A 25191-nucleotide genomic window follows, 5' to 3' on the forward strand; every position below is an offset into this window, starting at 1 on the left:
ATCAACCCTCTCATCTTTATCTATTACTGCATCTTCTACCCAGCAAAAATCGGTAACTTGTACAATAACTGGATACTCACTTCCTGCAGCAAAGTGGTTTAGGTAACAAACTTGAAAACCTAATAAACTCTTACTTTCTGATCGCTGTGCCTAAAACAGAAACTCAGCCCAAGTTACCATGTCAAGTTCCTGAAATGTGTATCAAAGTTCAACAAATGTTGATAGTTTCACTGGTCTATCCATTCTTTACATCCAACCAGGGACACAGGCTGGTGAAGGTGGACAATATGTTTGCAAACCTACAAACTGGAATGGAGGGACAAATATAGACAAGACACTTACACTTTATGGTGAGAAGAGCATATATTTTTTGAGTTCCTCTAAAGGGGATGTATATTTGATTTTACACTGTGTTTTTTGTTTGTTTTTTTCGTTCCTTGAAGTTTGTGCACTTTTGCCATAAAATCTTTGATGGATTTGGATGAAACTTTCACATATGGTAGAAATGATGATACAGATGTACCATTTGTTTCTTTTGACTACTTATTATATTTACCCCACTAGCCTCCCATAATGGGTGAATTTTAAAACAACGTTGGAAACAAATAAAATAGGGTTAGCTTGTAGAATCAGATCACTCTGAACTTTGGGCTAACCTTGAAATAAGTAGTGGGGCACACCACTGCAGTCATTCTACTGTTGTTAGTAAATAATTGGTTTGAAAACATTGAACAAAAGCTTGTTCATTCAGTTGCAGCAAGTATTGATGTTGCTCCCCCTTCACATGTTTTCAAACCCAACACTCAACAACTATTCACTTTCAGTTGTACTGCATATGGTTATGAGATACCTCAGATTGTATGGAAAAGGTAGTTAAAGTTTATTTAGGGGTTTAGTTTTATTTTAAAGAAAAAATGACAATGTTTGTTCAGAAATGGAACTTTAGTAGCTTCGTCAACTTGCAGAAAAATTTACCAAACATTCCAAGCTGTGACAACTTCTCAAAACAAAGTTGTTAGAAAACTTTATATTTCACTAAAAGAATATAGTGAAGCTGGAAAATATACATGTGAAGTTAGCAAAAGTGCTACTGGTCCTGAGCAACTAATTAAGGTTTATATTATTGGTAAGTCCGAAATGATTCATACCAGCAAAATAATCAAATGTAGCTGTATTGGAAGTCATTTTTTTCTGTTTTTTTGTGAATATTTTATGTTTTCTGTTGGTATTTACAACTCTAAATTACTAAAGTGTTTGTTATTTATTGAATTGCTTTTATTTCAAGGTGTTGAGGTTCTTTATGCAAGCAAGAGTTATGAGAGCAAGATTGTTGTGAAATGGAAAGATCTATCCAAATACCAGGGGACATTTAATTACACAATATATGTCATTAACTTGAACACATTGATCATTATTAGAAACACCGTCACACAAACATCAACTCCAAACTTTGAATATGAAACAACTGTTGACAAACTTCCAACTGATACAAACTTCAACATATCTGTATGTGGTTGAATGTGCTTAATTAATACTAACCTCATTAAATGTATGAATGATTTTTTGGTCCAATAAGCTTATTGTTTTGAAATTGTGTTGAGTCACAATATTTTAGCTCTTCTAAAAACTGTGTTTTACAACACTGACTTATTTGTGTTAAAACATAAGCCAGTCTAATGTTTCTACCTAATCTCAGCTTTCAACAATAAAAACTAGTTTTCATGTATTTTCATTAAACTAATCGATTGAGAACTGCATAAATCATGTATGTTTTCAGATTGAAATGCACTTGCAATATATTAAAAAAGAAACAGAAACACATGCTTTAGCAAAAACATCAAGTCTTTACCAGAATGTAACAAGTAAAATGATTCCATCTTCTTCAACTTGTGAAATTCAAATAAACATTCCACAGTCATTGGTAAAGACAATAACTTCTCTGCAAGTAAGTTGTATACTTTCTAAAAAAGTACTTTTTAAGTGACTATGAATCATGTGTAGCTTTTTTGGTCATAAAATTGTAAGATAAACATCTTTGTTTTTCAGGTTTTAATCTATAACCACCACATGGCAAATATAACTGTTAACCTTAAACCTTCCAATTCAACCAAATATGAAATAGCAGCTGGTGATAATGAGAAAATAGATGCTTCATTTAAACTACAAACTTCTGATAGCTCTGAACTTGTTTTTCAAATTGATGGAAATTGCTCAAATGTTGAAGGTAAACAAACGTTTTGATTTCCAAGTTGAATCTTAAATACTCAATTCACTTTTTTAAATTAAACTATTTCTATAGAATATTTTTTATGTTTGTAGAAAGTTTTAACACTACTAATGAACAAAGTCCTAGTGCTACTGTTGGATGGTATGTAGGCTTGGGATGTTTTGTTGTGGTTTTAACATTGTTGGCAGGACTTGTTTATTATTACAGGTCAGATATTTTTTTTCTTAAAACAAGTATGTATTATAAAAAGTTAGTGTTAATTATTTTCATTTGTTTGCAGAAGCAAAATTATTTTAAGAACAAACTTTCTTCCAAAATCTGATAAACAAGATTTTTCCAAACACAAATCAAAGAAAACAAAACTTGTCGACAAAACAAGAATTCCTGCAAAGAATCTTGAAAAATTCTATGTACAGAGTTCACGGAATGAACACAGGTCCATAAGGGAGGAATTCAAAGTTAGTAAGATGTTAAAAATTAATAAATGCAATTTTAAATCATAAGTTAAATGAAATATCTCATTATTTTTTCTATTTGCTAAAAACTTTTTTTAACACATCTCTTTTGCAAAATGATTTATCGTTGCAGAAACTTTATGAAAATGACACCAATGTCAAGGGATTGCCAACAACTTGCAATGAAACACATGAAAATCCACATGAAGTTGTTTCAAGTATGTATTAGCAAATTGTATTAAACTGATAAAGTCATCTTTTTAATTTCTTGTTCAGCTTCTGCAACTACAAGCAAAAGACCTCGAGTAGTTGAGGTAACCAGTGGTTCTATTAATATCTCACTAACAAAGTTATAAATTGAAACAAGCATCTGTTGGTATTATATAGTTAGTTGTTTAATTCAGCGTTTGGTATAGTGTAGGATATAGGAAAAATTATTTCTCAGGAAAGCATCCAGGTTTTAGATAAATGGATTGCCACTGAAAGTCCAACCAACAAAACTATAGGACAATTCTGAAGAATGGTTTGGTATCAAAATGCCAAAGTTATAGTTATGTTGGACCATTTGGACAATCATAGAAAGGTTTGCATTTTTAAACTTTAATTGGGACTAATATATTGAACTGTTGATATTCTAGATACGGACAAAAGTGGTTACAAGAGTTACTTAATACTCAAAGATCATTAAATACAATGTTTGGACACTTGACTCGATAACCCATGTTTTTTTCGGTGTCCTTGCTGCTTACTTAACTAATCAACAATGGAACTGTGATGATAAAGTGACAATGAAAATAAAATCTTGACTCTTGACTCGACTGCAATTTCTTGATTACAGAATCGGTGTGTAGAATATTGGCCCAATATTGGTTGCGTGAAAGAATATGAAACAATCATTGTAAGACTTGATGATGTCACTAATCATGGTTGTTACATCACAAGGAAGTTTAATGTTGAAGATGCACGTGGACAATATTCATCTGTAAGTGAAAGTTTTGCTTAATCTGCAACTAGCAAACTTTTTAGCATGTAAATCTAAATGAATTCCACAAAGCATATAATGCTGTTCAGATAGTTTGTCATAAAGTTGTCAAATTTCATCATTGTTTTTAATTATTAGGAGTTCCGTTCCATTACGCAATTTCAATACATTGGATGGCCAGTTTGCAGCACTCCAGCGACACCAAGTGGAATCCTGCACTTTGTGTCAGATGTGAATGAAAAACTGAAAGATGTTGAATTGTCTAGTAAAACTAAATGTCCTGCTGTTGTGCACACAAAGTAAGAATTTTCCTTGACACTTTTAATACAACAAGTCTAATTTGCTGAAATCATTTACAATGTAAAAATGAAAGGACCAAACCACATATAACCATAATCCATCATATATTAATGTTGGTTTAATATTTGATTTTAATTCAAGCACATACCAAACTTGGATAGCTTTCCTGGTATTTTAATTGTTTCCTAATTTTATTGCATTTTTATCATTGTACTATAACCCTGTGGCAGGCAAAGTAGTACTCATGATATTGTCTATTTTCATACTACAGACCTGAATCTGGTCAAACTGGAACTTTTCTTGCACTTGATTATTTGATCGATGAAATAAACAAAACTGAAGAAGTTGATGTTTATCAAGTTGTTCTCTACATGAGGCAGCAGAGATTCGGAACAGTACAAACTGAGGTGACAAATATTGAACCTATTTAAGGACATTATGTGTTTATGATTTTTTAGTTTTGTGTATAATTGGTTTATATTTCATTTCTAGGAGCAATACATTTTCTTGTACAAAGCCATGACAAAACTGGCAATGTTTGGTGAAACTGATTTGGATTTGCAACAATTCAAATCTGTGATTGACAGTTTAAGCAGGTTTGTCCCGAACAAACATACAAGTTATTTATCATATATTAGTTTTTGTATTCCCTGTCCCCAGTTTAAAAATGCTTAATGTATTTCAAATTTTATAGACTTCCTACAACCAACTTGTTCACAACTCAATTTAATTTACTGCAACAAACTTTGGATGAACCAACAGTTGCCAGTGTGACAATTGAATCTTCACAAACTGTTGCTTGTAAGCTTGTTGTCATTTTTATAATTCTCTCTGCTGACATCAGGTGTCAGTTCTTATATTCTTGTCTTAATTCTATATTTCAGATGAAGCTTTCAACTGCCACATTTATGACAATTTTACAGAAACAACCACAAAAGCCTACAAAGTACCGGTAAAATAATTTGTTAGGGAATAAATTTTATGATGTTTTGTCATGTGTTTTATACCTAACTCTTGGGATATTTTACCTAACACCTTAAATGTATTATTATTTCAGGGTTATGGAAGTGAGAATGATGTTTTAGTCTGCAGTAAAATTTCTGGACAGTTTCAAGATTTCTGGAATTTAATTTTAAACCAAAATGTTAAATTTATTGTAATGCTAGACAGTTTAAAGGTATTTATGCACAATGTGTGTTTGGAAGTATAGACTAACAATACTTGCCATTACAGAATTCCAGTCTGTTACCTAGCAACCAAAACACTTCAAAACAGTTTGGTAATATTTGTGTAACACTTGTGAGTAAAACTGTATCTCAACCTGGACAATATGGAATGGAAAATTTAAATGTGGAGAGTACAGAGAACAGAAACAAAGTCGTGGAAAATTTATATTTGCATTCATCAATGACTTAAAGTTGTGAAATCTCAGATGTACACAAAACTTATCAGTTATGACTCTTGTAATGATGATCATTCTCCATCTGATGTTTCTGGATTTGTTGAGTTTTTGTCATTTATCAAATCACTAAGAGGTGACGAAACTGAAGGAAATGTCTTGGTTTGTTCAAGGTAAGTTTTTGTTTAAATGAGCTTCGCATAATTCAGTTTTACTTTATTTTCTGTTTGTTTTTCAGCAATGGGTTGAATAGGACTGCAATGTTTTGTTGTTTGTTGAATCTCTTCTCACGGTTTCAAGTCGACAAGAAAATTGATGTATTCAGGACAATGAAAGATGTGAAAGAGTCTCTTCCCTGCTTTGCTCCTAATCTGGTAACGACATGTTATTGATGCATATTTGTTTAAAGAAATAATGTTTAATTTGATTCAAAGCCAACAGACAATGGATTTTAGCAACAAATAGTAAATCAAAAATCTTTTGCCCATACCAGAATGCCTATGTAAAAAACTATGTATTAAATTGCAATTTTACCCTTTGCCTTGTGGAACAGAATAAAATAAGCAAACAAGCCACTGGAAAGGGATTGATTGGGCCCTTTGTATTTTTAGGAGACATACAAGGCATGCTACTTGACAATGAACAAAATGGTTGAATCTTTTTCTGTTTACATGAACTAAACAGTTCCATCATGATGGGTTGTCTCGTAGTATGCAAATGGATGTATTTATTTGATTTTTTTAATATAAAACTTTGTATGACACTTATATTTAAATTTTAAAAAGAATATAAACTAGAATGTGATTTTAAGGTTGTGGTTGAAATACTATTGTAAGCTAGCCTTCAAAAAGAGTTAAAAATGGAATACAGAAGAGTGGTAATGTAACATCCTATTTATACCTCTCGTATGTTACTGGATACACTTTAGCACATGGCATATTTTGTGGTGCAGATATTAGGATATGCATTTAAAATATACATTAATAAAATAGAAATTCATAGCTCAATGATATCTTTGTTTGTCACTAATTATTTATATTTATGCTATTTCTGTTATGTACACTTTTTGATTTTACTTGTTTGTTTGTTTCATTTGTCTTCTCAGTAAGCAGGAAGTCTATAAATTTTGAATCATCTTTAAATATATAAAGAAGTTGATACCTTTAATTTAGATCAGCCCAACAGCTTTTTCTTTGCTGAAGGTATGCAAATCAAGTTCTTTGCTTAGGAAACTACAAGTGGCTGAGACAGAATTAGAACCCACAGCTTTGTTTTAATGTAACTTTTACAGCTGCCAGAAATATGGTGGAGAACACATATAGTCTGCTTTGTTTAACATAAAATTACCAAAAGTTACTCTGCCAAAACAGAATTAGTGGCTATTTTGTAAGTTTTTTTATTCTACCAATCATCACAAACAGAAAGTTTCTTCCTCATGTCAGGTAACTGAATAACGCCGGTTGTTATGTTGAACTTGGTTGTTTTGTTGATCTGCTTCTACTAGATCAGTGGTTCCCAACCTTTTTGTAGTCACAGACCCCTTTTATAAATTTTATCGGTCCGCGGACCCCCAACGTAATAGTCTTTTTTCGTTTCCTGCCTTATGCGTTATTATACTTTCGTTTTTTTTTAGGGGGGGGGGAGAATTTTAATCAACCTTCACAGTCCTTTAATCTCAATAAAGTCCTTTACTGTAGCAGTCAATGCACTAAAAGAGATAAATTTTCTAGTGTACAATACTTAAAACAAAGCACAAAGAATTCTATTGTTAATGTGTGTTGTGATGTCACAATGGTAACAATCACAAATTTTCCTGATACAAGGGTTTGATTAACAGTTTGCACTTGCATATAGGATTGTAAAAACGGTTTGGGAACTTAAAAATATTGTATTGTTGTTAATGCTACTACAAATGTTTGCCTCCACGGACCCCCTGAAACCGTCTCACGGACCCCTTGGGGGTCCGCGAACCCCAGGTTGGGAACCACTGTACTAAATGATACTTATGCAACTAAGAGTTTATTAGGCTATTAACCACCTAAAACTGTTACTGAATTATAAAAAGTTTATTTAGTTTGTGCATGATATACAAGAGATGATGTTTCCGACCACTGTTACTTCTTCAACAGCTTTATACTTGCGTGAGGACTCCTGCGTTTATGCCTGCAGAAATAACACACCCACTGAAAACTTGTGCAAATGTTGGATGTTGGATCCAATACAAAAGCTTTGTTAAGAATTGTAATATGTTTCAAATATGGCATTTCTGGTCATACATATTGCTTGCCACTAAACAGTTCATTGAAGATAGATAACCTTGTAAATAATGTACAGAGGTTTGGTTAATTGCAGGTAATGTAGTTGTGGTTAAACAGTCTGTTGAACTTTACATTTACACAAATTTAATAAAATAAATGGTGTCATAATTGCTTTGTTTTCACTATTATGGTCGGTTTAAAAAGGAGCATAACTTTTTGACTATCTGCAATATTCAAAATTCCTAATATTCTTTTAAATTTTGATTCATGTCGTGCGGGTTTAAGTTTTAGAATACAATTGTGATGTAACAAGCTGAAACATATCCTGCACAATGTTTACAGCTTGTAGGTGTTTCCTTATGTGGGCGTGCAGACTCATAAACAGCAACAAATATGTTGTGTTATTTTAAGTTCAGGAAAGAACTAAATTCAATACACAGTGTGTAAGGAAATTGAACACATGCAGTGGTAAATGTTGCTTAGTGTTTATAGCAGTGGCTGGGTGTAAACTGCTAAAGCCAAATGTATTGGGGTTTTGCAGTTTGTTTATTGTTTATCTGCAATGTGTGTGGTGAGTATGCATGTAAAAAATAAACTTAAGCTATAGCAAACTTTGCTTTGTGTTTTTGAATTTGCAGTCCCTGAAACCATATTTGTTAAAAACATGAGTTTATGCCATAATGGTGAACACAAATTTATTTGTTGTTGAGTATATGAGAAGTAAAAAAAAAATGTTTGCATTACATTTTTGGTCATTTTTAGATGGAGTCACATGTCAGGGTCGATATTTTCGATTGTTTGGAACAATAGAAAGTTTTATCAAAGCTCAAACTGCTTGTCAGAATGATGGTGGAGAACTTGCAAGCATTCCTGATCAACAAACACAAGATCAACTTGTTAAACAAGCTAATGAATATAATGGATGGTTTGGATCAGAAATTCGTGAGAAGAAAAAAATAGTTATTTCTCTTGTATGTCAGTCCCATCAGTAGTATTATTTTGTCACAGTTGCTTACACTGGAGGTCGCAAAGTGGACGATAGATTTCAGTGGCCGAATGGAACAGTTTATTCATACAAGCGTGAGTTGTGCATTTAGTTATATTTGTAGTGTGTTTAGACAATTTTTTTTACTTGTTTGGGGCAAAAATGTCTTATAGTTTCAAGTGGGTCATGGACCAACAATGGGTATAATGCATGGGGATCTAATCAACCAAGTAATAATGGAGATTGTACGATGTTTCATGGAACAAGAAGTGGATCAAATTATGTTTGGACATGGTACAGTGCACAATGTACTTTGGAACGTTACTACATTTGTTCCTATACAGGTAAAAGAAATGTCCATTGGAACATAAACTGCATGGAGTTTGGTTTCTGTTTACAAATTTAATTATTGAAAAAATTGCACCCAGCTTGAAGCTTTCGTTTCTGTTTATAATAAACGGTTTAAGTGAAATCAAATAAACAAGATCTTAAAATGTAGCTGATCAATTTTGAAACATCAATAACATTGGTTTCTTTAAAATTGTATGTTTTTATATTTAAAAATACAAAATACAAGCTGTACTTTGCAACACACAAAAAATGGTAAATTAATATGCCAGATTAACAAGTATTTAGTAATAATAAGCAAGTATCAGCAACACAAACAGTTTTGGCTAAGCAATACTTAAACTAATAGTTTTTTTTATATTAACATAATAATTATCTACTTTTTATTATTAGCACTTCAATGTTGTTTAAAATATGTGACACTATTTTTGCATTAACCAAACAATAATATTTTTGGTTATTTTACTGCAATTGCTCTTCATGTAAAAAGTTCGAATGTACAATGTCATTGGTTTATTAGATTAGGTTATCCACATGTGCATTGTTTTATAGATTAAATATTTATTAAAAGATTGATGAGCAGATTTTTATTTAGTCTTTCACAATGTGTTTGTTTTAGAAACCCGAAAACTCTCACTTGACCAATCGGAATACAGTGTTGTTGCTGGTCAAACATTTAATGTAGTGATTTCAGTAACAAGTCAATCAATACACACAGTTGACATTTCCTACATTTTTAATGGAGTGACAACTTCACTTGGAACATCAATAACAAACTACAGTTCAACTCAAACCCCCACCATGCCTGCAAGGGACACAACAATTACTGTTAATGTCAAAGGTTTCACAGTTCCATCTTGTCCGCTAAGTGTCACAAGCCAAGTTAAACAAGGTAAGGTTTGACATAAATGCCAAAACATGTTGCCTTGTGGTTTAAAAATGGTTTGTTTAAATTCCCACTCAGTTGTGAGGATCATGTTTTATGTGAAAATCAAGAAATCACAGTTTTTACACAAAAATAAAGCTTTAATGTAAATGAAAAGGTCAATTGGTGGTTGTGTTTTTTTGCTAGTCATGTGTGTTTATGAAGCACATGTGTTGCGTTATTGAACTTGGCTCAATGAATCACAGCAGAACTGAGCAGACATGCAGTATAGATCAGGGGTGGGCAACTTCTCCAGTCGGCGGGCCTAAATGGGGGAAAATGAAGTACTTGGCGGGCCAGATTCCTGAATCGATACATTAATCGCGTATTTATCCAGTGATTTAAAACGGATTCTTGACCACCTAAACCTAAACCAAATACAATCAAGAACGTCACAGTTACAATACAGTCCAAACAATCTAACTAATATAACATAAAATTATTCAACACAGGAAATTTAATGCATACACCACAGACTTACATACTGCTGAAACACTAACTAGGCTACACGTGTGGAAACAAAGGAAACCGTGAAAGCAGGCCACACACATGGAGGGCAGTTATGTCGTAACAATGGACGTATGGTGCAATGGTAACAACGGCGGGAAAGTCTTTTGCTATTGGGGAACGGTACTGTCCGTTACAACTATAATTTGACGCAGTAAGCAAGTAGTGGGGGATTGTGGCAGACTGTTGCCTCGGGCCACATTATCATGTAAGACCTGAAACTGTCTGCGGGCCGCTCAAAAAAAAAAAAAAAAAGGCCGTATGTTGCCCACCCCTGGTATAGATCAAGCAAATTATTTTCAAAGGAACATTAATCCCTGGAGCACATAAATAATTTATAGGGCAAAAATTTTGATTCAATGATATATTTAAAACAAACCAGCCATTATTTTCAACTGCTTTTGTAAATACTTTAAATAGCTTCTGTGCCACAACTTTATTGTATTGTTTGTTTACATTTTACAGTCAAATCAACCCTCACCTCCTCATCTATTGTTGCATCTTCTACCCAGAGAAAATCGGTATCTTGTACAATAACTGGGTACTCACTTCCTACAGCCAGGTGGTTCAGGTAAGAACCGTAACTTACCTCTTAAAAATTCTGCGTTCCTAACTAAAATACCTAACTACTTTACAGAAATTCTGCTCAAGTTTCTACATCGAGTTCCAGCAATGTGTATCAAAGTTCAACTAACACAAATGGTTTCACTGTTCGATCCACTCTTTACATCCAACCAGGGATACAGGCTGGTGAAGGTGGACAATATGTTTGCAAACCTACAAACTGGAATGGAGGGGGGAATATAGACAAGACACTTACACTTTATGGTAAGGAAAGGTTTTCTCATTGACAATTTAAAAAAAATCTTGTGAACATTACCTTAACATGTTGTGCAGCTTTTATGGTATTTATTTAAACACTTCTCACACATGTTTTTTTTGAAAAACCTACCCGAGTACTAATTAAATCACTGATTATTTGAAAATAGCATTTTTTGTCACCATATTAAAAAAAAAAAATTTTTTTTGCAAATAAAATTGACGATGCAAATACATTTACAAGAAACAAAATCAGTTAGAAATGCATACATGTTGCAAAATGGCACTTTTATTTTTATCGAAGTCTGTTCATGAAACCACAGTGCAGCACATCAATAAACAACAAAGTGTAGTCTCAACATTAAATAATTGCACCATGTTTTAGTTCCAGCAAACATTGCTGTGACGCCAACTTCACATGTTTTCATATCCAACGCCCAACAAGTATTCACATGCACTTCATATGGTTATCCAATTCCTCAGATTTCATGGAAAAGGTGACAAAACTTGATTCATGTTCAGTATAATTTTCAAGAAGGTTTAATGTCCTTTGCTCTAGGAGTGAAAGTTTAGTGGCCTCATCTACTGGCAGAAACATTTACCAAGTATCCCAAATTGTTACAACTTCTCAAAATAAAGCTGTAAGAAAACTTTATGTTTCACTTGAAGATTATAGTGAAGCTGGAAAATATACATGTGAAGTTGCAAGCAATGCTGTTGGACCAAGCAAACAAACACATATAAAAGTTTTAGGTAAGTTTACATTAAAGACTTCATCTTATTTGAAGATGCAATTAGTTTTCTTTTTACATTTAGCTTCAGTAAATATTACGACATCTCCAACATCCCATGGTTTCAAATTGGAAAAACAACAAGTATTTATTTGTCTATTAGTGGGTTACCCACAACTTGACATAACTTGGAAAAGGTAAAACTAAACTAGTTTTACAGCAATGTAATAAGATAAAAGGTTCATACTTTGCAGAAATGGAAGTGAAGTAAGTTTAAGTTCTACTGACAATATTTATCAGACTTTGCAAGAATTTGTAGAAGTTCAAATTGTGAGAAAACTTTATGTCACACTGAAACATATCAGTGAGGCAGGACAATACAAATGTGAATCTACAAGTGAAACTAACCTGGCTAGTAATGTTCAGGTTCAAGGTATGATTCTTTCGGCAATAACTAAAATGTTTGATTATTACCAAGTCTATAACTATCACTTGCAGTTGCTGCAAATGTGTCAACGGCACCAGCTGAACATGTTGTTGAATTTGGAGTTCAACAAATTTTTACTTGTACTTCATATGGTTTTCCAATACCTCAAATTACCTGGAAAAAGTAAGTTGATACATTAACATGCCTTGGTTTCACTGCTTACTAAAACATTGTACTTCATCAATAAGCAGATTCTTAACTCATTGCTACTTAAAAACAATGTTTCTCAGTTAAACAAAATGTGTGCTTGTGTACAATTTTAAAAGTAACTAGCTCTAAAAGTTTAAAAAAATTATCATTAATACCAAATGATGCACATTGTTTTGACCTGTTTGGCCTTATCAGTGCAGCTGGTGACAAAACCTTTACCATATCTACCAGCAAAAGTTGTAATTGTAGATATAATAATAAGAATAATCACTGTTTATTGTAAATGTAACAGATTGGTTGATTGCTGCATATTCGATCTGTTTAGGGGGACAAAGAATGTTGCATTAACAAACAGCAACATTTATCAAACATCTGAAGAAACAGAAACATTACTAAACAAGGTTGTAAGAAAACTTTATGTTACACTTGATGATTATGGTGAAGCTGGCAAATATACATGTGAAGTGACAAGCATCATTGCTGGATCGGCCAAGTCATCTGATGTTCAAGTTCAAGGTGGGATGTTTAGCATTTTGGAACACTTTGATTTTTTGTGAAATTCTTTTGTTTGACATTTATAAATATGTTAAAACGTGCCAATTATCAACATGTTAATACAAATGTACCTGGAATGATAAAAATACAATAATCTTGTTTATGTGTGTATGTTTTTTTAATTTGCTGAATAACCTTATATTGAAGTACAATCAAACTCTTTCTTATGTCCCAGTTGATTCAAGTCTTACTGCTTTACCCACTACAAAAGTTGTGACATTTGGAGTTCAACATATATTTACTTGCACAACTTATGGTTACCCTAGACCTGCAACATTATGGTCAAGGTAAATGTTTGAAGACTTGTGTGCATTTTTTAGTTTCAAAATCAAAAATTTTTGGATTCATAGCAATCTAAATGTGTTTAGAAATGGAACTCGAGTTGTCGAAATGTCGAGCTACAATATTTACCAGCAACGGACTGATCTTTCATACACTGAAAACAAAATAGTTTGGACTTTATATTTCACCCTCCAACATATAAGTGAAGCAGGGGTTTACAAATGTGAAGTTAAAAAAACAAAAGCTGGTCTAGGCAAACAAGTTGATGTACAAGTCCAAGGTGGGTTTAAGTGCTGCATAAAAAAAATGAAACACATATTTTTTTAACACAACTTTTCTGCAAAACAATGTGAAAAGTTATAACACTTATCCTTATGCTTTACTTATAAAATGCGGATGCAATGTTGTTTTGCATTCTAGTTGCTGCAAACATTTCTATTTCTCATCAAAGCATTTTATTGACAAATTTACATAAAACACTATCAGTTGAATGTGTTTCTTATGGTTTTCCTCCTTCTTCAGTTGCATGGTTCAGGTAAATAAATACTGCTTATTACATAAAAAAAACTTGAAATGTAAGTTTATTGTCATGGTAAGCTAACAAGTCAATACTTTATATTTTCTAACTTGTATTTAAAAGTAAATCATGTAATGCAATAAATCAGGGGGTGCACCGCGTTTTTGCTACAACGGTCCCTTTTACAGATCTTATTTCACTAACAGTCGTCAATTACCTGCTTGTTTTCGGTTTAAAATTAAAAACAGGAGCAGGCTGTGTACCTCTGCTATAAACAAAGCAATACTTAAAAGCAATGCAATTATTGAAAATCAGTGCTGTTTATTTGGCTGCAAATGTTTTTATATTTAGCTAAATTTAAAATATGTATTCATATTTAGCTAAATTGCATAACAATGCATTGTTTAGGAACGGAATCAAAATAGGAAACATGACATTAACAGCTATTTATCAAACCATCATCAAGCAAGGAGTTTACAAAACAACATCTCTACTCACTCTGACATATTCAAGCATTTCCCAAACTGGTCAATATACATGTGTTGCATATAATCTTCCAGAAATGCAAGTCAACAAAACATTAGAAGTTGAAGGTAAACATTTGAATTCCTCAAACAGAACCCCATGTTTTCTTACGACTTGGTTGACTTATTACAACATTTCATTATCAGGACCTCTTAAATGAAATTTACTCCTATTTTCCATCTAATAATAAGACACTTTGCAGTTGCAGTCAATATATCACTTAGCAACAACCAAGTGACAATTGAAGATGGGCAAAGTAATGATATAAGTTGCACTTCATTTGGTTTCCCAACACCACAAGTATACTGGATAAGGTGGTGTATTTTATAGTTGTAAAATGTTAATTTGGTTGTAGATTATTGCTTATCTAATATGGTTCATTACAACACAAGTCTTTTATCCTTCACAGGGAGTTGTCAAATATTTCTCTAAACAACACAGAAAACATGTACCAAACAATCTCCAAGCCTTTTCCATATAAAACTGTGTCTACACTGACTATAGGGTCTGCCAAACTTTCTGATATTGGTGAATATGTTTGCCATGCAAGTAATATTGTGGAAAATGGAACCCTGAAAACAGTTCAAAGTGCTCTGCAGGTTGATGGTAATTACCCAATAACTTTTAGAACTTACACAATATAATTTAGTGAATTCTTATATGCCTTTGGACTTACAAATACTGTATGTGTAACAAGCATTTTACTTCTTATTTTGAAAATTACACAGTTGTTTTTACCATGTAGTTATGTTTGAAAAATTAAAATATGCAATGATATGATTGACCTGTGCTTACAGAATTACCATGTTCTTACTGTATTTTTGGCAGTTGGACCAATTTACAAGAGTTTTACTCAACCTAGAGATTTCAGTCAGTCACAGACATTCACTTGCACATTTGTTGGAAAACCTCGACCCATTGGACACTGGAAAATCAATGGGCAAACTTTAAATGAAACATCCCCAGCACATATATCATCTATTAGTAATGGAGACCAACTTATTTTAAAACTGCTGCTCAAAAACTCGCTTATATTTGGTGGGAATTCTCTAACCGAGTGCTGGGCAACTAATGTTTTTGGTAAAACAAAATCGGCACAGATTCAGTTCAATATGGGTAAGTAACCTATCAGGGATGATGTTTTATGCTCTTTTTGGATACTTCATATGGGTCCCCTTCCCTGAACAGGACATGTTTTGATTTTACTCAATTTGTTTGTGGTTAAAGTGGCCTGTTAGAATAAATTGTATGTTCCTTTTAAGTTATCTTACCTTTAATTGTATGCATCAGTAATTTTATTTTATGCATCAGTGATTTAATTTTATGCGTGATTGATTTTGCCATGTGGCAGTTTGCCACGATGACCTTGTTAGTGTTTAGTAGGTGAGCTGTTAGGCTGATGTCAACTTGTTATTGAATTGTTTGCTATGTGCTGTACTTGTTTATTAACTATGTTCTTTATTCTATTTGCATAAGATTGTGTTGAACTTGAATTGTGATTAAATATAAGGGTTTCTGTTGATCCAAAGAAAAGACTGTTTAACATGACCCTTCTAGTTTAAGTTTCCCAACCATTTACCAATAGTGCTTGTATGACTATAACAACCTTTTTTAAATCAAACATTGTTTGTTATTGTGACTACAATTTTTTTACACAGAGTTTACAGATTAAAAGTTTGAGGTTTACAATTTCATTTTTTTAAACTTAGATCTACAAGAAGAGAATGGCCAGTATTATGTTGCATACAACACAAAAAGAAACTACTCACTATCATTTGAGCAGTGCACAGAAAAAGGAGGATATTTATTGTCAGAATCATTGCTTCACAAATTAACTTCCCAAAACAACTCTTGGTTGTTCTTTCAAAATGGAGTTTGGGTAAAACATACAGAAAACCAAAGTGAGTTAGATTGTTTGTAAAATACAAACAGGTATTGTAAAAAAATAGTGTTTTGATTTGCTTTATGGCTGTGTTTCAACTATTACTGTTTTTACTTGTTTTCTGGTCCTATTTTTCATCATGTTTTTGTTTTCAGCCATGGAGAATTACAATAATCAAGATATGTTCAATGAAACTTTGTTGTGCAGTGTTATTGTTGCTGGAGGTGAAATTAATAAAACAGATTGTGATGAAAGTTATCCATCAATATGTTTATTTTCAGGTATGCTATATTGTGTGTGTTTTCAAGTCTTGTTAGTATCAGTTTCAATGAATTGTAGGTGTTGAAATTCTTGATACAAGCAAGTGTTATGACAACAAGGTTGTTGTAAAATGGAAAGATCAATTGAAGTACAATGGAACATTTAATTACACAATATCTGTTGTTGATTCAAACACATCGGTCAATATTAGCAAGACTGTCAGACAAACATCAACAACAAACTTTGAATATGAAACAACTGTTGACAAACTTCCAACTGATACAAACTACATGGTTTCGGTAAGGTTTGTTATTTCACCAATCCAAATTTTATTTAAATCCTGGCAGATTTTATTGACCAGCAGAAGAGAAATATATATGTGAAGATAGAAATTTACAATGTTTATGTTACAGTACCTTTTGTTTTCAGGTGAGAATGTTTCCAAACTACTCAAGAATTCTACTTGAAAGCCAAACAGCAAAGACTGTCAGTCTATTTTCAAACATAAAGTCTGAGATGAAATTGGTTTCTCGGATTTGCAACATCAACATAACAATGTCTCAAAAAGCTTTAAACAAGATTAATATGGTCAAGGTAAATGAAAATTTCTTTTTAAAACATTTAAACAATGTCAATTGTAAATGCATAAAAAAAATTGAGTCAAGTGTTTTGAAATAATATTTGGCTGTTTAATGCCAAACCTGGAATAAATTGCCAAACATAACTAATAGAAATAATGTTTTGTGCACTTGTTGCAGATAAATATTACAAAATACGGTGAAAACGTAACAACGTCGCAAATCAATTTGGAGCCTCGTACGTCACTGACGTATAACGTCACAATAGAGGAACTGGAATACGCAAACGCGACATTTGAGCCAATCACAGATGAGTGTGACAACGTGGTTTTTAATATCAAGGGACATTGCGATAAACCAAAAACAGAAACTCAGGGAGGAGAACGTAAACTAGATTGTTTATTACATTTATTGTGTGTTGTACCTTATCTTACGTATTGTTTATTGCAGCAATACCACCAAGTTCAACAATTGGAGGAATTGTTGGTGCAATAGTTGTAGTTTTGTTGCTTGCCGGATTGCTGGGTGTAGCGGCTTTCAAAAGGTAAATTTGCTTATTTCTAGAACTGTGTGAGGTTGACTTACGAAATGCAGTCCAATTAGCAACTGCTAACGCTTTTAAAATCCTTTTTTATGCAGATATTGTGAAATAGCTTGAAAGATTTGCTTAAATGTTTTGCAGCAATAAGTATGCAGATATTGTTTTGTTTTCATTTTGTTTTAAAACGCTGAGGCAAAGCCTAGTTTAGTATTTTCCGGGAGGAGGCGTTTTTGTTAGAGCTGCCATTTCCTTTGTGAGCAAACCGGTTTAATATTAACTGTATACAACAACACGTGTGTATATCTACATGTAGGCTATGTGACAAATATAAACAATGTAAATCAGTGGGCTTAGCTGCATTTGACGTAAAGTTTGTCAGACAGGCAACCCATGGCTTCCTTCAAGTATTTATATCTGCGCCTATGTTTGGCGCAACAAATTCAAACCGCAACAATGGCCATTTACAAGTGACAATGGCATTTATTATGTTATGGAATACAGCATTTGTTTTAATTGTCACATAAATTCTAAAAAGGCCATTCCAAAATACGCAAATTGTACCTAACAATGCACCGTTTAGAGCCGTGAAATTTATGGAGTTTTAATAAAATGCGCATATATTTTAAATCGGTTATTTTCCTGGACTAGAATAATGAAAAATAGAGGATCCACTTAAAAATATTGAAATAAATTGCGTATTTTGCGGTATATTAAAATTGATTGAAAGCATTTGTTGCGTTTATATCATGCCTAAGAATTTCATAGTGCATTGCTAGTCGTAGCATATTTTAGAATAGCCTAATCTAAGTGCTGCAAATCCCACAAAGCAGGAAACAAGGTTTCAGTTTACAATCCTCTATTATTTGTCCGGTTGCAAAGCCACGATATATTTGAAAGGCATTATTGAGTAAACTATTTTTTACGGCCACTATTTTTTGATGGTTAACCAGGGAGTCGAACCGCTTGTCATATGGGTTCAGGTTCGGTTCGGGTTCACTTGGTTTTATTTTTAAGGGTTCGGGTTCGGTTCCGGTTTTTAAAAATGTATATTTTCGGGTACGGGTTTTGTTCCGGTTCGGACAAATTATCCGGTCCGAACCGGTTTGCGGTTTTTAAACCGGTTCAAATTTTTTTCGTTTCAATTTAATTCTACCCATCACATACCTGGCCTTATCAAACTCCAAAATAATTTTGCCCGTGCAGTGTTATTTTTGACACGCCCTATAAGTGTTATGTCGCGTATTCTTCAGTGCGCTGTTTTTTTTAAAAAATCGCTAAGTATAAAACAGATTTTTTTAATGGTTCGGTTCCGGTTCGGGTCCAACACCAAACAAAATATGGGGTTCAACTCCGGTTCGGGTTTTTAGAAATTCGTAATTAGCGGTTCGGGTTCGGTTCGCGTTTAAAGAAATTAACCGCTCAAACCGGTTCGCGGGTTCGGGTTCAGTTCCGGTTCGACTCCCTGTGGTTAACCACTAGATTATTTTCACGGTTGTTTTCTTTGAAACTGATTTTGCAGACATCGAATTCATAGCTGGTATGTTGCGAGACAAAATCAAGTCAGGATTATTGATTCTCCTGTTAAAGTTCAAGGTAGGATTTTTTCCAGAAGAAACAAATTTTTTGAAAAACTATCGCAATGTACGGCTTTGTTCGCGCGGCTGTACTTACATCGACCAACAAACATTTTTTACGAGAAGTGGATATTGGCTCTAAGTCGTTAGAATTAAAATAATAACTGAGCACGTGTTTGCAGAAGCCTCTTTTAAAGCACCAATAGAAGAACATCCGATTTTGGAGTATGAATTGGAAGATTTATTCACAAAGAGCTTCGAATCATCGCATGCCACTCTAACTCTACAATTTAACGTAAGAAACGAACCAAGATAGGGTATAAGTACTGATACTCTATTAGCAGTTTGATCGCTCACTCGTTGTTATAATATGGATTACCTGCCAGTAGTGAGGTTTAAATCTAGTTGGTCTCGCATACAACCTTAACATGATCAAGCATTTTTCGTTGTAGAGAATCAAAGAGGTGACAAAGGATTTTGTTTCTGCTACGCGTGAAGGAAAAAACAGCGAAAACGCGAAGAAAAATCGATACAAGAACATCTTGCCATGTAATGCAACCAAATAGTTCATAATTGCCTTTGATACTTAAAACTAACTAAAATCCCGTTCAGATGACCACAACAGAGTGATTTTGCCGAGTTCTAGTCAAAATGCAAACGGTTATATTAATGCATCGGAAATTAAAGTAGGTTTATTTTGTGATGTTCCAGTTTAAATAAAAATTTCTGAGTAGTAACACTTGTCGAGCAACTTTTGTCAAAACCTAATTCTACCAACAAGGCTTAAGTTTTTTTTTCTTCCATCAATTTAACTTCGTGGATAAGATGCATGCAAAATCACAATGTTTTTTTTAAATCTAACTTCCACTGTGTATTCCAGGGTTATGGGAAAAGTGGTAAGTGGATCGCCACTCAGGGACCAACTGCGAACACTGTCAACGATCTGTGGAGGATGGTTTGGGAGAAACAAGTTAAAGTTATTGTTATGTTAGCGAACGTGGTCGAAAACGGCAAGGTGAGAGTTTATGTTTGTCCACCAAGGGCAATGACATCTTTAATTACAAGGTCCTCTCGCAACTTCGAACACGAAACAAGCCTTCTTAGTCGCTTAATCGTTCACTCATAACTGGTGCTTTATTAGACATTGGATTCTATTTCTAGTTCCCTGTGACATTAGATTGCTCGGAGTTGCAGTTTACACAGGAAGTATTAAGCCCATATATAGCTTTGTTATAACTCATGAGCTACTAGCAACACACAAACTTGTGTTTCACTTCAGCTGTTGATTTTCAAATCAAATAGAGAATTTGTTATTTTGTACAAAACCGTTGAATTTTTCGCAAAGATTTGTGCTAACCACTCGACCATCAATTTGTTCAATTTACGAAGAATAAAAACTTTATTTTTTTCAGAACAAATGTGAACGATATTGGCCCAAACCAGGATGCAGTCAGGAATATGGAACAATGAAAGTGTTCTTTAATGACGTCACGGAGTATGGTTCTTACGTCAAAAGGAGTTTGAGCATCGAGGATCTCACAGATGAATATACGTCGGTGAGAAAAAATAAAAACGCTTTCCTTTCGACTGGTTTCGTTTGCAAATTCAAGTTGTTGAAAAGTGAAATAATCTTGTTGGCAAAAGTTTCGCTACATTTTACGAACAATTAGGGGCCATTGTTAAGCTTTGTGTATATTCGGTCTACATCAGTTTGCTGTAATTTTGAATTAAACTGTCTGCATTACCAAAATACTTGATGCTCGTAGGAACGACGTGAAATTATCCAGTTCCATTTCACGGCATGGCCAGATCACGGCGTACCAGCGACATCTAGTGGCTTGTTGCGACTTTGCATGGAAGTTCGAAACATGATCGTTGAGGACAAAATAACGTCGCCGATAGTTGTACACTGCAGGTATATACTGACATAAAGCTGCGACAAACTGTTCGGGGCAAAAACTCAGATTTAAGCAAAACTCGCCTTGGTATCAGTAAAAATTTTTGCTGCACAAAAATTGCTGTTATCCGCAAGTCCGTTAAATGCATGTTCAGTTTAATCGTACCCCAATTCTTACTGGAGCGAAAATGCCTTTAAATAAAGCTTGGCAAATTTAACATGTAAATTTTGATGGTCTTCTGTTTAGCAATGTTAAATAAACCGAGCTTGAGCGTTCGTTGTTTAGTGCTGGAGCTGGTAGAACTGGGACGTTTATCGGACTCGACTACTTGATCGATGAAATGAATAAGACAAATCAAGTTGATGTTTATCACGTGGTCTACCACATGAGGCAGCAGAGAATGGAGATGGTTCAAACTGCTGTAAGTGTGAAATTAAACTGATACTTCTGGTCATATAGTATGAGATGCTTGACCCAAATGCAGACACGGAAAAACTGATTTTGAAGGTTTCTTCTTTTAAATCTTGTGAAAAACCGTTAATCGGTTTGATAGATTAGTTGGGGCTTTTCGGCAAACAGCAAGAACGCGAAGACATGACCAGGTTATACCTTATTACATTTTATTTACTCTTAAATTTTCCAGAAACAATATATTTTTCTGCACAAACTGTTGGCTGAGGTCGCAATATTTGGAAACACTGATCATTCTGTCGAGAAGTTTGATTTAATTTCGGACGAAATTGCGACGTAAGTATTTCACGGGTTAGACTGGGACATTTTTTTCATCGATTGAAAATGAAACGTCATGCAGGACTCCTGTCAACAACGAATCTGTTCAGGAATTCGGAAAACTTCGTCATCTAAACAATGTTTCCAAGTTTTCACCTATTACCATCGCAAGCACCAACACTGTCACATGTAGGTTATCATGAACTACAGTCATAATTAAAAAAATTAACGATGTTTTAACGCTACTGCCAATCCCACGTGGTAAAATCATTCTTCAAGCCTTTTTTCTCATATGTTGTCAGTTATAAAGTAACGAAAATGCTGCCCAAACGAAACTTGAAGTGAAATAAAACGTACAGTGTTAATTTACCAACATACTTTTCTGTTGTTTGTACAGATCACATATCCACTGTTGACATAGATTGGGGCTTCACTGTTGAGGTATGAAGATGGATTTTGTACAAGTTTAAATTAAACAATCTTTAATACTTTCACGTCGAAAAAATGTGTTTTTTTTCGCAGGGTTACAACCAGCAAGACAAGATAATTGTTTGCAAAGAAAAAACTGACCAGGCTGAAAACTTCTGGAAACTTGTTGCCGAGAGAAAACCTGCTGTAATTGTGACTTTGGATGAACCTGAGGTATTTGTGAGTTTTTTTTATCCCTGTGTTGTAGAATGCAACTTTATTAATGCAATTAATGCAAAAAAAACGCTAGAAATGCAATAAATGCAAAAAAACGCAAGCATTAGATACTAGCAATACATTAGCTTGCTTGATTTGCTATGTCGCAATACAACGTTGTATCTTTAGAATATAGTCGAAAAGGCAGAAAGAAAATATTTAAAATACGACTTAGGGAAAACAAAAGCGTTTTTTCCCGAAAAAATTAAACATTTTTTAGTCGTACTTTAATTTGAAAAAAAATCCGTTTACAGGACCCAAGCGCATGGCCGAATGAACCAAACGCTGCAAGTTCCTTTGGAAACATTGCGGTCACCTTGACCTTGGAATCGGCAGAGAGAAAGACTTACTCCATTGAAACTGTGTATAACGATGAAACTGTAAGAGGGTTTTGTGAAGTGCCTTTTTTCTGAATTATTATCCATATTATAGCACTGTCGTACAGTCACAGAGCCTGCAATACCTACGCTTCGCTATGATGTTATCAAGCACAAAATATGTGAAATCAACTATAAACTGCAACATGTAGCAGAGTTGCTAAAAAAATAGCTAAAAAAACGGTTATATGAATTTGTACTTTCCAGATTGATGTTCAACATTTGGCTTTCACACAGTGGAATGATAACCACACACTGATTGATGTAAAACAGCTCGTGGATTTATTTCAGTTGATTAACTCGATAAGGAGTGGGGAAAGAGTTCGAGATATATTGTTGTTCGATAAGTTAGTTTGAACCTAAAGTACCTATTTTCTGTGGCATCTGAACGCTTAATAAACAATTTATCATGTGTACAACAAAATTACACCTGGAAACTCTTACGCCAATGTAAACGTATCGGGTTCGGAATTGTAAAAAATTCTAATTCCACATTGAAACTTAAATTCTAACCAACAAAAATTAGTTACGTTGTGTATTAACTTGATTACCGATTATTATTGACTAGAATGAAGCTATGTGATATTACAGCACAATTCGAGGCACTGTGATTAAAATGAACTTAACTGATAAATGAAATTGATTTTCCAGAAACGAGCTTACCAGGAGCGGAGTATTCTGCTCCGCGTGGAATCTCGTATCTCGGTACAACGTTGAGAAGAAGGTCGATGTGTTCAGAGCTGTAAAGGATGTAAAGGACACTCTTCCTAATCTGCAGATTAACATTGTAAGTGCAACACGCATTTAACAACAGGAAAAAAGTAAATCCCGAATATTTGTGTTTCTTTACCAGTGTTCTTCAATCTTATTTAGTTTTCAGTCAACTTTTTTCCTGAACATAACCATTTCCAGGCTGGTTGAAAAATAGAATAAATTAAATAGTATAGATTTGAAAATATTTTCATAGCACATTTTATAGTAACTCATAAATAACATTCAATTTTAAAGAAATAATTTCAAGGATTTGTGAAATTAGCCATTAATATCAAGGGCAATGTGGCAGTGATGCGTTTTCTGCAGACAAGCGCACTGTTTGCAGCTTACTTTTCACCCATCAGTCGTAATACACTCAAATAAAACGAACGGCGAAGGCTGTTACCTTAACTTTTCTCTTGTTGCAGGAGAATTATCAGGATTGTTATTTGTGTATGAAGGAATACATGGCGTCTTGCTCGATATACGCAAACTTCTCATGAAAACTTTTTACCAACATTTCATTGCCTGGGAAATTGCTAGTTGTTAAACTCTTCTCATTCTCATTTCTATGTATCTTTGTTTACAACATAGATATCCTAAACTGCAAATCAAATTCAGGTTTCCAAAAACAAATAATACTGCATATCAACCTGTTTTGTAAATCTAGTGTATATTTTAGGGATTTAAATTAATTGTGTTACTGTCATGTACGATTTACTGTTATAAAAGTTGTATAACAACGAACTGACACGTAACTTAGTGTTTATAAGCAGATTCATCAAATGATTTCTGTATTATCTTGTTTATTTCTTGCACTTAGGCTACAAGAATTACTGTGTACAATAAAATTCGTCAACATTACTGTGTTGTTGGTTGGTTTTGCAAAAGGCTAACGGTATTACGTAGTTTGTCGCAAGCAGACTTGATATAGGCTAAAAATAGCCTTAACACAACATGGTGCAAATTTCACTTTATTTACCCACCACCTGCTGCTGGTAGGTAGGCTGTAATCGTAAAGCAGTAAGATTGTGATGTGTCCGTCTTTATATTTCTTTCAAATTGTTGCAAAGAGTTACAAAACAATGTCGGCCATACCAAGTTGAGCTCAGCTACAAATAATGTAAACACCAAAATTAAAAAAAAGTGTTGTTTTAACAAAATGTATGTGAAACAGGCCATTTTATTTACACCATCCAACCACCGTTTATTTGAAAATCTAACTCAACACAAACCTTATTCTAATTCTCGCTTATTGTCTGTGACGTCACTGACAAGGAATTCTTGCGTTTTCTAATCTGCAAGGCATTCGATGCCCGAAGGAATTTCGCGTTTTTGTTTGCTTGCCTCGTATGTATGTGTTGTGCAGGCTGACTTAAAAGTACAGTTTGTTTTGTAGCTACTTGCTGGCTGTGATACTCAAAATGTGCTGAAAGATTCTGAAGTGTTCTTACCTTGAAGC

The 25191-nt window shown here is 33.7% G+C and overlaps 3 protein-coding genes and 1 long non-coding RNA gene across 4 annotated transcripts; all 4 read left to right on the top strand.

Moving 5' to 3' along the window:
• Positions 1-863, top strand: LOC145238042 (uncharacterized). The gene is made up of 3 exons (XR_013862069.1): positions 1-102; positions 160-350; positions 752-863. It is a non-coding gene; the product is annotated as an uncharacterized LOC145238042 (long non-coding RNA).
• Positions 864-941: 78 nt separating this feature from the next.
• On the top strand, positions 942-3199 carry LOC145238039 (uncharacterized). The gene is made up of 9 exons (XM_080101077.1): positions 942-1126; positions 1286-1506; positions 1778-1945; positions 2047-2224; positions 2320-2434; positions 2508-2685; positions 2816-2900; positions 2959-2996; positions 3128-3199. Exons 3-9 carry the CDS (start codon positions 1784-1786, stop codon positions 3197-3199), a joined length of 828 nt encoding a protein of 275 aa, XP_079957203.1. The 5' UTR covers positions 942-1126; positions 1286-1506; positions 1778-1783.
• LOC145238038 (tyrosine-protein phosphatase 69D-like) lies at positions 3040-6401 on the top strand. Its single transcript, XM_080101076.1, has 11 exons — positions 3040-3265; positions 3521-3664; positions 3803-3963; positions 4236-4371; positions 4457-4560; positions 4659-4765; positions 4849-4916; positions 5022-5141; positions 5198-5536; positions 5602-5737; positions 5975-6401. The coding sequence occupies exons 1-9, from the start codon at positions 3203-3205 to the stop codon at positions 5378-5380; spliced, it is 1086 nt and encodes a 361-aa protein (XP_079957202.1). The 5' UTR covers positions 3040-3202; the 3' UTR covers positions 5381-5536; positions 5602-5737; positions 5975-6401.
• Positions 6402-7000: 599 nt separating this feature from the next.
• Positions 7001-24593, top strand: LOC145238036 (uncharacterized). Its single transcript, XM_080101071.1, has 41 exons — positions 7001-8563; positions 8630-8701; positions 8780-8950; positions 9574-9846; positions 10852-10957; positions 11024-11214; positions 11591-11702; positions 11765-11958; positions 12022-12133; positions 12191-12369; positions 12435-12546; positions 12899-13089; positions 13304-13415; positions 13497-13690; positions 13831-13945; positions 14336-14520; positions 14655-14766; positions 14862-15058; positions 15281-15568; positions 16162-16353; positions 16490-16615; positions 16674-16894; positions 17025-17189; positions 17354-17558; positions 17624-17717; positions 19234-19307; positions 19471-19583; positions 19741-19837; positions 19901-19974; positions 20169-20303; positions 20701-20844; positions 21055-21203; positions 21472-21607; positions 21830-21933; positions 21998-22104; positions 22313-22356; positions 22438-22557; positions 22854-22979; positions 23184-23323; positions 23628-23763; positions 24158-24593. Exons 1-41 carry the CDS (start codon positions 8302-8304, stop codon positions 24230-24232), a joined length of 5955 nt encoding a protein of 1984 aa, XP_079957197.1. The 5' UTR covers positions 7001-8301; the 3' UTR covers positions 24233-24593.
• Positions 24594-25191: the final 598 nt, after the last annotated feature.

Source organism: Phallusia mammillata, chromosome 7 (genome assembly GCF_965637545.1).
Source record: "Phallusia mammillata chromosome 7, kaPhaMamm4.hap1.1, whole genome shotgun sequence".
In the NCBI taxonomy this organism is placed as follows: domain Eukaryota; kingdom Metazoa; phylum Chordata; class Ascidiacea; order Phlebobranchia; family Ascidiidae; genus Phallusia; species Phallusia mammillata.